Source organism: Lacerta agilis, chromosome 10 (genome assembly GCF_009819535.1).
Source record: "Lacerta agilis isolate rLacAgi1 chromosome 10, rLacAgi1.pri, whole genome shotgun sequence".
NCBI classification, from domain to species: domain Eukaryota; kingdom Metazoa; phylum Chordata; class Lepidosauria; order Squamata; family Lacertidae; genus Lacerta; species Lacerta agilis.
This window is the reverse complement of record NC_046321.1, coordinates 67,714,227-67,728,883: the sequence shown is the minus strand read 5'-3', so window position 1 is coordinate 67,728,883 and position 14,657 is coordinate 67,714,227. Positions and strand designations below refer to the sequence as shown.

Here is a 14,657-nt window from a genome sequence, read left to right as displayed (position 1 = left end):
TTCTGCCATGCTGACCTTCATACTAACATACTGTCACCTTGTATGCTAGGACTTCAGTTGTAAATGGAATAAATATTAATGTATTAATTTCTAAGCCATTTGTTGGCTCCACGGCTGCATAGCAAGTGTTAGCTTTTATTAAATTTTTTCCATTTCACCAGCCCATGTCAGGCTTGTTGTGTTGGATAAATAGATTGGATGTTTCTAATTAGGATGGCAATCCTTACTTGGCAAATGTTAGGTTATCCTATCCTGGTGTCCTCCAGATGTTTTGAACTGCAATCCCTTCAGCCTCTACCTCCATGGTTATCATCCAAGGGATGGTGGGATTTGGCTGGGGGAAGCTGGGAAAGGCTGTTTTAGGGAATGGTGGTGGTGATGATTCTTTATTGAAAACTCAAAAGTACAGAGTAAGATAAGACACAAAAAAGAAGAAGAAGCAAGAAATAGTACTCATGTAGAAAACATGTATATTATTTAAGTCTGGGAAAGCTCCTGTATGTAACTTTTCTACTCTGGTGAATTTTAGAGATCATAATGAATCAGATGAGGAGGCACTGTTACCCTGCAACTCCCTGTCTACAGAAGGCAAGTACACATGCTTACAGTGAAAATAATACACACAATATTACATAAATCAAATGGGAGCTTCACTCTGGGCACCTTACTTAAAAAATAAATCCTGATACAAGCTGCAGACTTGTCTGTTAAATTAATGAAGTGACCAGCATATGAAGAGGCATGCAAATACCTCTATGAACTAAAAGGCCCTCCCCCAAATATCAGTTCCCACCTCCCCGCTTTGCATTGCAAATAGCTTGTGAAATTGTTTACGTCCCATACCTTTAAAGCACATCCATCCTGTTATTTACAAGCTACAGTTCCTAGCATTCTTTGGTGGGTGGGTGTCTTAAATATGCTTTAAAGCCTTGGTGTGTTTGCAACCTGAATAAAATTTCAAAAAACAGTATGTTTTTGTGGCACAGGAAATTTGCGGTCCTTTTAACCCTTTGTTTTTAGTTCCATAGTGTGACAATGTTGTTAGATCAGGGACCATATTAACTATCACTTATTAGTAGTACAATATCATTTTTATTATTTAGAATATTTCTTTCTTGCCTCTTGATCAAATGATTCTCACATACTAGTATGCATCTAAAACACCTACTGTTAATAATGTTAAGGCATTAAAATACATTAAAAGATGCAGCCTTATTGGTTGCAGCCTTTTTGCTACAATATTTTGACACTTGTTTCTTTATATGGTGATGTATATACACACTGGTTCGCCAGAAGCGGCTTATTCATGCTGGCCACATGACCCGGAAGCTGTATGCCAGCTCCCTCGGCCAATAAAGCGAGATGAGTGCCACAACTCCAGAGTCCGCGACTGGACCTAATGGTCAGGTGTCCCTTTACCTTTATATACACACCACTTATAATTTAGATGATAGCAGTGCCACTTGTTTCACCAGCATGTTGTGGCTAAACTTAACACCACTTTGGAGAGCTTTAAGCTTTAAGCCAGTGTGGTTAGAGTGCTGGACTGGGACCTGGGAGAGCAGGGTTCAAATCCCCACTTAGCCATAAAGCTCACTGGGTGACTTTGGAGTCAGTCAGCATCTCCCAGCCTATTGTACTTTACAGGGGTGTTGTGAGGGCGAAATGGGGAGAAGCAAAGCCAAATACACCACCCTGAGATCTATGGAAGATAAAGGTGGCATATAAACATAACAAACAAAGCTTCCTTCACATGGGTAAATGTGCAAATCTTTTATGAAGAGCAAACTGGAGCATATAAGGAGCAAATGGAACATATAAGTGTATTCACTCCCCTTCAGTTTGATATGAAAATATGGTATTAATCAAAGGCCAACGGTGTTCCCTCCATATGGCATTGGACTGCATCAGCTTCAGTCTTATGGGCAGTGACTAGGAACAATGAAAGCTGAAGTCCAGAACCATCTGGAGGGGACCATGTTGACAACCACTGTTCAAAGGTACTCCTTAACATTTACATACCCCATATAGAAGCTGTCTGGATGTACACACCTTCCCATTCTTATAAATCTGCGCTCTGCGGACAAATAACTCATAGATTTTTATTGCGTGTGTCTTACTCTTGTAGGGTAAAAGCTGAGAAAAATGTGCAAGAGAAAAATGAATTACAATTATAATTTTCATCGTATTACTTCTGTGAAAGAGAAAAATGAATTACAATTATAATTTTCATCGTATTACATCTGTGAAAAGATTGAAGTTTCTATCCTTGTTTATTATTTTGGAGCAGAGAGTTGGAATCCCATATTAAGTGTAAAAAAAATACTGAAATTGAAAGTTACGTTACATGAAGGGGAAAGCATTCCATCTATGTCATCAAAATTTAAACAAATGGTTGTGAATAGGATATATTTATAACACAGTTAAAATTACTTTTAAGCGTTAAAACAGATAATCTGCCTCTCAACCTTCTCTCGGTGCCAGTGTAAACCAACAAATGAATAGAAATAGAACCTGCCCAAGTGATGCTGCCACAAAAACCACACACATATGCCAATTTTTTTTGGGGGGGGGAGAAAAATAATATGAAAATTTACCACCCACCATCTCCCCACCACTCTCTCCTATCACCTCTCTTGCCCTTCAACCCTGTACTTGATACATTTTCTTACATTGAACATAACTGAGACTCTATGATAAAAGAGAGAGAGAAAGATTGCATGTTCTTTTGTAATTCAATAAAATCTTTAATAAAAATTATTTCAATAAAATAAAATAGATAATCTGTTACAGTGGGAAACAATGTAAAACTAAATAAAATCATCTTGATTCCCTGTCTCTTAAAACATAGATACAGCAAAGCCACAATTTCTTGGTGTACCAGGGATGTCTACAGGAACTGTACTTGGGGCTGGAAGCATAGGAACTGAGATTGCAAATGAAGTCTTAGATTTACAAAGGTAAATTTACAAAGGTAACTCTGTTTTGTTTTGTTTTTTGCAACAAACGCTAACCATTTTTTTTATTTTAAAAGGTGGATTAACCATGGCCAAAACTGAAATAAAAGCTTTAGAAGACAGGATTTTAGACCACTCTGAGGGATTCATTTCAAGAGCTAGGTCACCCTCTCATGTTAGTTGAAGGGTTTTCAAAGGGAGAAAACTATAGGTATAAAAGCAAAGCATAAAGTGTTGAAACAAGTTCCTTCTGAGAACCCTTGGACACCGGAAATTCAAATCTCTAAAGATCCCTTACCACCAGCCTGTAATCCCGCATATTTAATAAAATGGGAGATCTGTTTAGTGGAGTGGATTGCCAACCTTTAATACTTGCACTTGAAATTAAAAGAGGGAGCACTTGGAAAAAGAACACAAGCCTGGACCATTTTAACTGTGGCTGCCCAGAGTCATGAGGTTCATATTCCTCCAAGCCATGAGGTCTTGATTACCGGTAATCTGTTTAGGCACCAGTAGAAAATTAAATTTAAACAAATAATCCACATTTAGGGAGGGGGGATTGGTAGTCCTAAATAATGCATTGATCTGGCTTTAATTTTGATCCCTGAAGTCATGCCGACTGCCAGCTGAGTGTGAGGGCCAAATTTCCTGAAGAGTTTCCAACTAACTGTAATTAATACATGGCCGTGGCACACTTGATTGTGCACATGACCCTCACAGTGATAGCTAAAGTATGGGATTTGTTCTCACAAAATGTGGTGTCCACCATCTCGGGTGGCTTTAAAAAAGAATTAGGCAAATTCATTGAGGAAACAGTAGTTATGTTCTAACTTCATAGGCCCCTGAATACCAATTGCTGGGAATTAGAAGCGGACAGAGTGCTGTTGTTCTAAGTTCCATCTTGTGGGTTTTCCATAGGCATCTGGTTGCCCACTGTAAAACAGGATGCTGGATTAAATGGGCCTTTGGCCTGATCCATCAAGGCTGTCAGTACATCCTTTTGGTTCACTGGCATCCCTTTCTACTAAAACTTTGCAGAACTAAAGAATCACTTAATCAGCTTAGGCCATAGTTTTAAACAATACAGCCTCTTGATCATTTAGTCTGAATTTTAGGACTCTTTTATAGGACTGAATATGATTAAGTTCCTCCAGAGATGGAGCTCTAAGACCTTGGAGGGAAGGGGTGGAGATCTTACTTAAAGGGCGAATGTTGCTAACCTTGGTTTCTGATACAACAGCGCTAGTTAATAAATAATATAAATGTTTTAGAGGCCAGATTGTTTGTGTTTGCCAAAGACTTTGTGAGGAGGATTAAATGTCATCTTTTGTTTTTATCTAGGTTACATACATCTCCATCTTCTGGCGAGTTAAGTCCATCAGATCTTATGAGGAAGTCTTCTTCCCCAGTAGACTGTAGTGATGTGAGTATCCATAAGCCACTGGCCTCTAAGAAAGGCTAATAACCCAATAACTTGATTTGATCTTTCTTACTAGCCCTCTAAACATGTTGCACACATGAAGAGAATCCGTATATAGAGCAAGGAGGAGTGCCAGGCCTCTTGTCTCACCCCCAACATCATGTCTGAAGGCATAGCTGTCAACTTTTCCCTTTTCTTGCAAGGAGTCCTATTCGGAATAAGGGCATTTCCCTTAAAAAGGGGGGGGGGAGTTGACAGCTATGTGAAGGTCTCCTATGTGTAATGCACCTGCTAATAGGTAAAGGTTCTACATGAGAGGCCCACCTGTGCAGTTGAGGCCCTGATCATGTGAAGCCCCATATGTGTGGGCAAATTGCTCCTGATGGGGGCTCTTCTGATGTCCATCCTCAACACACATTTTGGGCAGGGTTAGCAACGTAGTCCTCATCTTTGGCTCCACACATGGCCTCATGTAGGATGTGCAGGAGGCCACTGTTATTTCATCCTATAGCAATTTTTCTGTAACCGACTATGCTGTTTCCAAACGGCAACAACTCTTTCCTTTTGGGAGCCTGAAAGCTTCTGACTGTGGGATAGCTCAGTCGGTAGTGCATGAGACTGTTAATCTCAGGGTTGTGGATTCAAGCCCCTTGTTGGGCAAAAGAGTCACATTGCAGGGGGTTGGACTAGATGACCCTAGGGATCCCCTCCAACTCTGATTCTATGACTATAAACTAACTGGATAGGAACAACTATTACTTCTTGGTAAGTATCCTCTGAAGCAGTTCAGTTAGGGGCCCATTGTGATACTTTGTCAAGCTGTATTTTCAGACCACGATACAGAACAAAATTAGTTGTTCTTTCTTTCTTTCTTTCTGGTGATTTTATTGTACTAAAGGCGAAAATCTATTTTAGAGGGCATCGCAAATACAGAATTGTTGCAGCTGTTATTCATTACATCAAGGATGGGAAATCTTTTTGCACTAGACGGCTGCATTCCCTCATGGCCAACCGTTCACGAGCCACATGTCAGTGGTAGGCAGGGCCAAAGTGGGTATAGCTAAAGTGGACAAGTCCAGTCCACACTCATGCATATGCACCAACATGCACACATATAACACACTCTTAGCATACTTACATGTAAGCAGGCATAAAACACATGTTCCTCCTTGGATGAAGAGGTAGATCTCACAGATTTCCTGCTGCTTTTTTATTTTTCCTTTGAGTTGTCTGTGAAGGCAGAGCTGGACAAAACATCACTTCCAATTGTTCTCAAGTGCCTGCCATAATGGGACAGATCTGGGCTGTGGGCTGCCAGTTCCCTACTCCTGCATCACTTGTAAACAAAGCCCTCTAATTTTGACAATGTATCCCTAAGAATCCGCATTGAAAAGTATTTGATTTCTGTAATATCATTTTTGTTGATTTCTGGCTATTGTTACCATTTTTGTGTGTGCTCAGGTGCCAAAGAGAGACATTCTTCAGCTGTGTCCTTCAGGAATATTAGATGTGGAAACCTCAGGGCAACACCAGGACACTATTCCACTCCCCAGCAACAAACCTCTTCTCAGTAAGTTTCCCTTGTGTTTATTTATTCTTAATGAAGTGTTTGTAAGTCTCTGCAGAAGTACTTTGTGCAACTGAAGGTGTTTAGTTCCTACCAGTTTGAGATTACCAGTGCTCCTGTTCATAGAATCCTTAGTTTAAAAGAAATAGATGTCACCTGTAGATGCAGCCTGATTGGGGACAGAAATGCTCTTAACTCATGGATGGGGAATTTCCAGCCCCCTGCCAGTCTCCCCGTTTAGCCTGCTCTGTACCTGATGCAGAGGATGTGGGTGGCACTGTGGTCTAAACCACTGAGCCTCTTAGGCTTGCCAATCGGAAGGTTGGTGGTTCAAATCTGTGGGATGGGGTGAGTTCCTGTCCCAGCTCTGTCCCAGCTTTTGCCAGCCTAGCAGTTCAAAAGCACACCAGTGCAAGTAGCTAAATAGGTATTGCTTTCGCTGGAAGGTAAACAACGTTTCCATGTGCTCTGGCTTCCATCCCGTTGCGCCAGAAGCAGTTTAGTCATGCTGGCCACACGACCTGGAAAGCTTCTGTGGACAAATGCCAGCTCCCTCGGCCTGAAAAGCGAGATGAACGCCACACCCCATAGTTGCCTTTGACTGGACTTAACCATCCAGGGTTCCTTTACCTTTAATGCATGATACAATACAGGTTTAGTATGACTAAGGGTGAGGCTTCAAAGTAACAATTGGGAGCTTAAAGTGGGCTCTTGGTTGTTCCATTGCAGGAGCAAGGCACATTCCCAACCGCCCATTAACTGATGGGTGGTAAGAGCACACCTCACTGGAGGAGAGGGAAGTTGTTTCCATTCCTTGGAAACCGCTGCTCCCTCCAAGCACTGATCTTTGAAGCTGCCCTGCATGGCTCATTTCCATCTCCAGTGTCAGAAGTGGAAGCAGCAGCGCAGGGAGGCAGGCAAATGGCTTTTTGAACCACTCTGTCTCTTCTCATTTCCAGCATCACTTTCTCTCACTTCCTGCAGGGGGTGGGTCTCCCTTTTGTTCCCCACTCCCTCCTGCTGCTGCTGTGGAAAGCAAGAGGAAGAAACCTGCATTTTAGATAGATGGGAGGTATGAGCCACCTGTCAGCCATAGAGCCCAAAAAATTCCCCTTACTTGCTCTAGCTGATCCACAAAGATAAAACACTTCAATGCTTAACACAGTTGTTCCACAATTGCATTTACTGTTTGTGCCTGTCATGCTTCAATGATGTCAAAGTGGTCGACTTTTTTTTTTAAGGGAAGAAAATTGAAATCTTTCATTGAGCAAGCCCAGTTAGCTTAGAAATGCAGCTCACAAATATTGGTGAACCACTGCCACCAAGGGCTTTTATTTCTGTAAACTGACTCATCTCAAACTTCATTCTGTTTTGAAACAATATTTTAGTAAAGAATGAAGGTAAATCAGTTATTTTAACAGAACTGAATAAAGCCTACATTTAATATGTACATTTTAATGTGTGTTAAGATACCTCTTTTTCAATGCAAAATGCCAGGTCAATGATGAATAAGACCACTGCCATCCACGACCTGATTGTGGATGGAGAACTTGATCTGGCATGCGTAACAGAGACTTGGTTGGATGAAGCAGGTGGGCCTGTCTTAGCTGCTGCTTGTCCACCAGCTTTCTCTTATGCACAGCAACCCAGGCCTTGTGGGCGGGGAGGGGGGTGTTGCAGTGATTTTTAGGAAGTCATTAGTTTGCACTAGTCGTCCTATTGGGAAGACCCAGTTCTCTGAGTGCATGTTCTGGAAGTTGGGCAATAGGGGCAGTACAGGATTCCTTTTGGTGTACCAACCTCCCTGCTGCACCAAGGATTTCCTGCCCGAGCTGCTTCAGGTCGTGACGCATGTTCTCCTGGAGACACCTAGTTTGGTTGTCCTAGGGGATTTTAACATCCATGCCGACACGACCTTAAAAGGGGCCGCTCAGGATTTCATGGAAAGCATGGCCACTATGGGGCTGTCCCTGAATAAGTCTGGCCAGACTCATAGCCGAGGACATGCCTTAGACCTGGTATTCATCTCTATGGATGCTGGTGATCTGACATTAAATAAAAGCGAAACTAAAGAAGTGCCATGGTCAGATCACTTCCTGGTGCAACTGGACTTCTCTGTGACCGTTCCCCTCTGCAGGGAGGTGGGACCGATTTGGATGGTCCGCCCCCGCCAGTTAATGGATCCAAATAGTTTCCAGAGAGTGGTAGGGGATGCTTTATCCCATGTTGATGCCCTTTCAGCTGATCCCCTGGTGACCCACTAGAATGTGGAGTTAACCAGGGCTGTTTGGCTCCGAAGCTCCCTCTCCGGTTGCATGGAGCCCAGATAGCGCCATGGTTTTCCTTGGATCTGAGGGCAATGAAACAATCGCTGAGACAGCTAGAGCGGCGGTGGCGGATAACTCATTCTGAGTCTGACCGGACACAGGTTAGAGCTCAATGTCGAGCCTACCAAGTGGCGGTAGCGACGGCGAAGAAGACTTCCTTCACCACTTCTATTGCATCTGCTAAAAAAAGCAGCAGGAGACTTTTTCAGGTGGTTCGCAATTTAGTGGAACCACCTGCTTCTTCAGGGCCCAGTACGTGCCACATGATCTCCTGCAATGATTTAGCAAAGTCTTTTTGCAGATAAAGTCACTCAGATTATTATTATTATTTATTAAAGAAAACACTCATTAGAAATCTGTTAACATTTTAAGGTTTCCTTTTTCTGGTAACATAAATTCAAGCTAGTCAGAATCATTCTCAACAGGGCATTTTGAACTACCCACTTAAGGAACATTAAGCAGCAATTTACCTTGCAGTAGTTAAGCTCTCAAAGGCAAAGAGTTTAGAGGTAGTTTAGAGGTAGAGGGGTCTGCTTTGGCTGCAGAAGACTTCAGGTTCAGCCAGATAGGGTTGGGAATCCCTCGTCTGAACTCCTGGAGAGCAGCTGCCAGTCAGTACAAATTGTGTTTTCATTCTTTGTATCCCAGTCTTGGCTATCTTGCAGCATGTACAAGGAAATACAGATGTGATGTGTAAAGTTATTTGTGCCAAAAGGATGTTGCATGTTTCAGAGTAAACAATGTATTACAGAGGCTGATTTTTGCATAAAGATGTGGCATTTTTTGTTCTTTTCTTAGGTGATGCTTCTCAACTGGATTTTAATGCAGTTTGTGAAAATGAGACTGCAATGGCTGCTCTTATGAATTACTTGGAAGCTGAAGGAGGTCTGGGCAATCCAGCAGAGCTCAGTGACATGCAGTGGACTCTTTAGTATTGCAGTGGTACCTCGGGTTAAGAACTTAATTCGTCCTGGAGGTCTGTTCCTAACCTGAAACTGTTCTTAACCTGAGGTACCACTTTAGCTAATGGGGCCTCCCGCTGCCGCTGCGCCGCCAGAGCACGATTTCTGTTCTCATCCTGAAGCAAAGTTCTTAACCTAAAGCGTTATTTCTGGGTTAGCGGAGTCTGTAACCTGAAGCGTCTGTAACCCGAGGTACCACTGTACATAGCTAAGAAGGAATTTAAGCTACTTTGATGAACAAAATAATAATCTGTTCTCAAGTACTGTACTAGTACCTTTTAAGACTTTAATTCAGATTTACAATATCTATATTTTAAAATGACTTTGGCCTTATTCTCAGTCATTTTGGCTGCATATGTTAAAAACGTGTGATTTTTAAAAAATGACACAGGACCTCAATTTTGTTACTGATACACTTGCTGACCGGAATCTTAAAACAGTTATATTTTTACTTAAAAAATTTAAAAGATGATCTACTGTAAAATGGGCATAGAGATTTTGTTCTGAAATATTCCTGTCTATTTATATGTGTTTTCCTTGTTCCTAATTTATTACTGCTACTTGAGTAGAAGTACTGTACTTGAATACTGTACTAGAACTAGACTTTTTATGCCCATTCCTGGAGGAGCTCTTGTCCTTAAGATATTTTATTTTGCTGTTGGATTGTTTGAACCCAGGGATCAAGAAACGAGGAATGGGAGTGAGCAGTCATCCATATTGATCGTGAGATTGTGCATTGTTCCAATGTAAAACTGCTACAGGAAAGAGTTAAAACAACAAAATTTGGTATATTATTTTCTAGTGTTTGCAGTAGTGGTAGAAAACATCACACACACACACACACACACACACACACACAAATTTTGAGCAGGGAAGCCAATGATCTTTCAGTAATAAACTAAAATGCACTTTCCACCTTTGGAGTAGCTCTTGAGCACCCATGTATCTTTAATGCATAATATGAGAATCATATCTGACAATACCCAAGGTACCCAAGCCTTGAAGAAAATATAGTTATACTAGAATTGTTTGTTTGTTTTTGCAGGGGGCTGAGCTTTGTAGTTTTACAGTTGCAATCCTATGCATGTCTACTCAGAAGTAACTCCCACTGAGTTCAGTGAGACTTAAGGTAACTGTATAAGATTGTAGCATTGGCCATTAGTATTCCTGTTCTAGGCTCTTTAGAAATGTATTATAGAATACAGGATGTCCATTTTGAATACATGCAAATGCTATGATTATGTTATGTGAGGATGTTCTAGCACATTGTGCCATTGGAGTGCATTTTTTTCACATAGAGAGTCCTTCTGAGAATGTGAAGTACTGGTCTGCTGCCATAAAGTAATTTAAACTTGAACATGCAGATAGGTAAAGGTAAAGGGACCCCTGGCCATTAGGTCCAGTCGCGGATGACTCTGGGGTTGCGGCGCTCATCTCACATTACTAGCCAAGGGAGCCAGCATACAGCTTCCGGGTCATGTGGCCAGCATGGCTAAGCCGCTTCTGGCGAACCAGAGTAGCGCATGGAAATGCCGTTTACCTTCCCGCCGGAGCAGTACCTATTTATCTACTTGCACTTTTGACGTGCTTTCGAACTGCTAGGTTGGCAGGAGCTGGGACCGAGCAACGGGAGCTCACCCCATCGCGGGGATTTGAACCTCCAACCTTCTGATCGGCATGCCCTAGGCTCTGTGGTTTAACCCACACCTACAAATTTGAACTTTAGAAAAACAATTACTGCCTATACTAAATAGCAATTTATTTTAAAATTCTAAAGTCTTTAAATATGATTGCTCCACTGAGAATAGTAAGATTAGAATATTTTGTTATGTAATATATGTCTGTATGTGAAGCCACCTCCACAAATTTATGAAACAGATATTTGCATCAGTGTTTTGGGGAAAATTTATAATACGTTATATGCAGTACCTGTATAATATTTGCCTTTTCCACATTATGGAATATTCTGCAGGTATAGAGTGACAGAACTTCTAAATTTGTAACTTGTGAAACATACCAGGGAAATAATTCTAGGGAGAGAAATTGTGAGTAGTTTTGTCCAATAGCCACTAGAGGTCTTACTTGTACTATTCCGGAGTACTGTATTGTAACAGCATTAATGTATGAGCTGCACTAATCACACATGTAATGTTGCAGTACATATATGAAAGGGCAGAGACAATCATTTTAGGGTTATTTAATGCGGGTGTTGCTGTGGGTTAAACCACAGAGCCTAGGGCTTGCCGATCAGAAGGTTGGTTCGAACCCCTGTGACAGGGTGAGCTCCTGTTGTTCAGTCCCAGCTCCTGCCAACCTAGCAGTTTGAAAGCACATCAAAGTGCAATTAGATAAATAGGTACCGCTCCGGCGGGAAGGTAAACGGCGTTTCTGTGCGCTGCTCTGGTTCGCCAGAAGCGGCTTAGTCATGCTGGCCACATGACCTGGAAGCTGTACGCCGGCTCCCTTGGCCAGTAACGCGAGATGAGCCCCGCAACCCCAGAGTCGTCTGCAACTGGACCTTATGGTCAGGGGTCCCTTTACCTTTAATCTCTAGAAAATGACAGGACATTTGCCACTGGATATAACTTTTTTCAGCCTACTTTTGTTAGAATCATAGAGTTGGACAACATAGAATCTTTTGTTGACCAGCAGCATTATGAGTGATTGCCAAGGAAAGAAGAAGAGTTGGAAGGGACCCCAAGGATCATCTTGCCCAACATCCTGCAATGTAGGAATCTCAATTAAAGCATACATGACAGGTGGCTATCCAACCTCTCCAAGGAAGGAGAGTCCACCAGCTCCCCAGGAAGTCAGTAAGAGCTGTTCAACAGTGTAACAGTCAGAAACCTTTTCCTGATATTTAGTCATAATTTCCTTTCTTGCAACTTGAATCCATTGGTTTGGGTCCTCCCCTCCGGAGCAGGAGAAAACAAGCTTGCTCCATCTCCCATGTGGCAGCCCTTTAGATACTTAAATATGGTAATCAGATCTCTCATTCTCATCTGTCCCAGGCTAAACATACCCAACTCCATCAACCGTTCCTCATAAGACTTGGTTTCAAGACCCTTGGTCTTTGCACATGTTCCAGCTTGCCAATATCCTTCTTAAATTGTGCCCCAAACTGGACACAGTACTCCTGGTGTGGTCTGACCAAGGCAGAATAGAGTGGGAGTGTTGCATCCCTTGATGGTGACACTGGACTTTTGTTGATGCAATCTAGAAGATCATTAGCTTTTTTTTTTTTTTGCTGCTGCTGCTGCATCATACTGTTGACTCATGATACACTTGCGGTCAATTAAGACCCCTACATCCTTTTCACATGTATTACTGGCAATCCAGGTGTCCTCCATCTTATATTTGTGCAGCAGGTTCTTCCTGCCCAAGTGTAAAACCTTATATTTGTCCCTGTTGAAATTCATTTGTTAGTTTTGGCCCAGTTTTACAATTTCTTACATTGAATCCAGATTTTGTCCTCTGCAGCATTAACTACCCCTCCCAGTTTGGTGTCATCTGCAGATTTGATGGGTATCCCCTCAATTCCTTCGTCCAAGTTGTTAATAAAGACATTGAACAACAATGGGCCAGGACAGAACCCTGCAGCACCCCACCTGTCACTTTTTCCCTGGATGACAAGGAACCATTAGTGAGCACTCTTTGGGGTTGGTCAGTCAACCAGCTGCAAATCCACCTAACAGTTACCTCATCCAGTCCACATTTTACCAGTGTCTCCACAAGAATATAATGGGGGACTTTGTCAGAAGCCTTACTGAAATCAAGACACACTATGTCCACAGCATTCTCCTGATCCACCAAGCTTGTAACTCTTGCTGTCTAGCTATTGGTGTTCTCCAGCTGGCAACAGACGTTAGGGCCAGCAAGGTGGCCGGGACACTTCCCATGCCAGGGGAGCACCGAGATGTCGTGCCCACCACCTGTGCACTTCCTTGCCTATTCAGAAATAGAAGTGAAACTGAAAGTGGTGTTCCCCCTCTCCTTTTTAAGGAAAATACTAAAATCATGTACGTAGCTGTATATGGAGCATGTGTAAAAGGTTGCTGACAAAGCTAAAGATGGCTCAAAGTGTAGAGTAAGAATACAGGTGAAACTTGAAAAATTAGAATATCGTGGAAAGGTTCGTTTCAGTAATTCAACTTAAAAGGTAAAACTAATATACAGTATGCGATAGACTCATGACATGCAAAGTGAGATATGTCAAGCCTTTATTTGTTATAATTGTGATGATTATGGTGTACAGCTGATGAGAACCCCAAATTAACAATTTCTTTTTTATAAGAAATTTATTAAATTTTCCAATAAAACAAACAATACAAAATACATACAAAACAACAACAAACAAAAAAATACAAAAATCTAAATATCTTTTTCATATTCATCACATTATATTGGGACCTCCTCACGTCCTCTCTTCTGCGTTCATTTCTAATCTTCTTTAGTAACTTTGTAACATTGTAAAATCTTCTTTCTCACCTAATCTTAACAATATAAACCTTAATCCATATATAACTCTATTATATTCCTAGTAAAATCCACATAACATAATTCTCACTACTTATATCCTACTAGTGGTTTCAGCCCATTAAAATAACGGGCACTAGAACAAATGTGATTTTTTTTTAAAAAAACTCACTTTTTAAAATATTTCTTTTTTGTTGGGGGGGGGTTAAGTTCAATTTTTATAAAATTGAGGCGCCTCTTGAGCTCCTTCTCCTGCTCCGTGGGGTGGGCTGTCACATGGCGGCTGCAGCAGCTGTGGGAGCGCGGTGTCCCTCTTCGGCCTCTGGAGCGTCGGCACTCCACAGGGTGGGCTGTTGTACGGTGCTCCCTGGCCGCTAGTCCTCGGGGCCCTGAGTCAGATGGCGGCTGCAGCAGCCAGGACCGGTGCTAGGGCTTCTGGCGCCCTAGGCAAGACCAATCTTCTGGCGCCCTACCCCCACTGCCAAAGCCTGCTTTAGCGGGAGGTCGGGGGGTGGAGGAGAGGCAAGCAGCGGTTTCTCCGCTTTAGCGGAGAAGCCGCTGCTTGCCTGCCCCGCCCCCTGCCAAAGCCTGCTTTAGCGGGAGGTCGGGGGGTGGACAAACCCAGAGCTAGCCACCCCCTGCACGCACGCCTTGCCCACCTCCACCCCGGGAGCCCAGAGAGTGGGAGATAGAGGCGCCCGAGGAGGGGAGGCGCTCTATGGCCGGCACAGGCCCTCCCCGCCAAGGGCTTAGCCTCACCAGGGACGGAGAGGCGGCAGAGCCGAGCGCGGCGGCCGGGCTTCCCTCCCTCCCCTTCCCCGTCTCGGAAACACGGAGAAGCCACGGTGTTGAGGTTACCAGGCAGCGGCTGCCGAAGTGCTCTAAGGGGAGCAGCCTGCTAGCCTAATTCTCTCGCGGCTTCTCGCCCACGGCCTCCTCGGGGTAAAG

At 42.8% G+C, this 14,657-nt stretch overlaps 1 protein-coding gene across 1 annotated transcript in view; it reads left to right on the top strand.

The window, feature by feature from the left end:
* The window catches only part of ARNTL2 (aryl hydrocarbon receptor nuclear translocator like 2), a 34,299-nt gene extending 24,690 nt beyond the window's left edge, over positions 1 to 9,609 (top strand). The window contains exons 12-17 of the mRNA XM_033161995.1: positions 530 to 588; positions 2,852 to 2,960; positions 4,299 to 4,380; positions 5,839 to 5,947; positions 9,070 to 9,206; positions 9,435 to 9,609. Coding sequence (XP_033017886.1) covers positions 530 to 588; positions 2,852 to 2,960; positions 4,299 to 4,380; positions 5,839 to 5,947; positions 9,070 to 9,203 — 493 coding nt within the window. The 3' untranslated portion in view covers positions 9,204 to 9,206; positions 9,435 to 9,609. The remainder of the gene's footprint in view (positions 1 to 529; positions 589 to 2,851; positions 2,961 to 4,298; positions 4,381 to 5,838; positions 5,948 to 9,069; positions 9,207 to 9,434) is intronic.
* Positions 9,610 to 14,657: the final 5,048 nt, after the last annotated feature.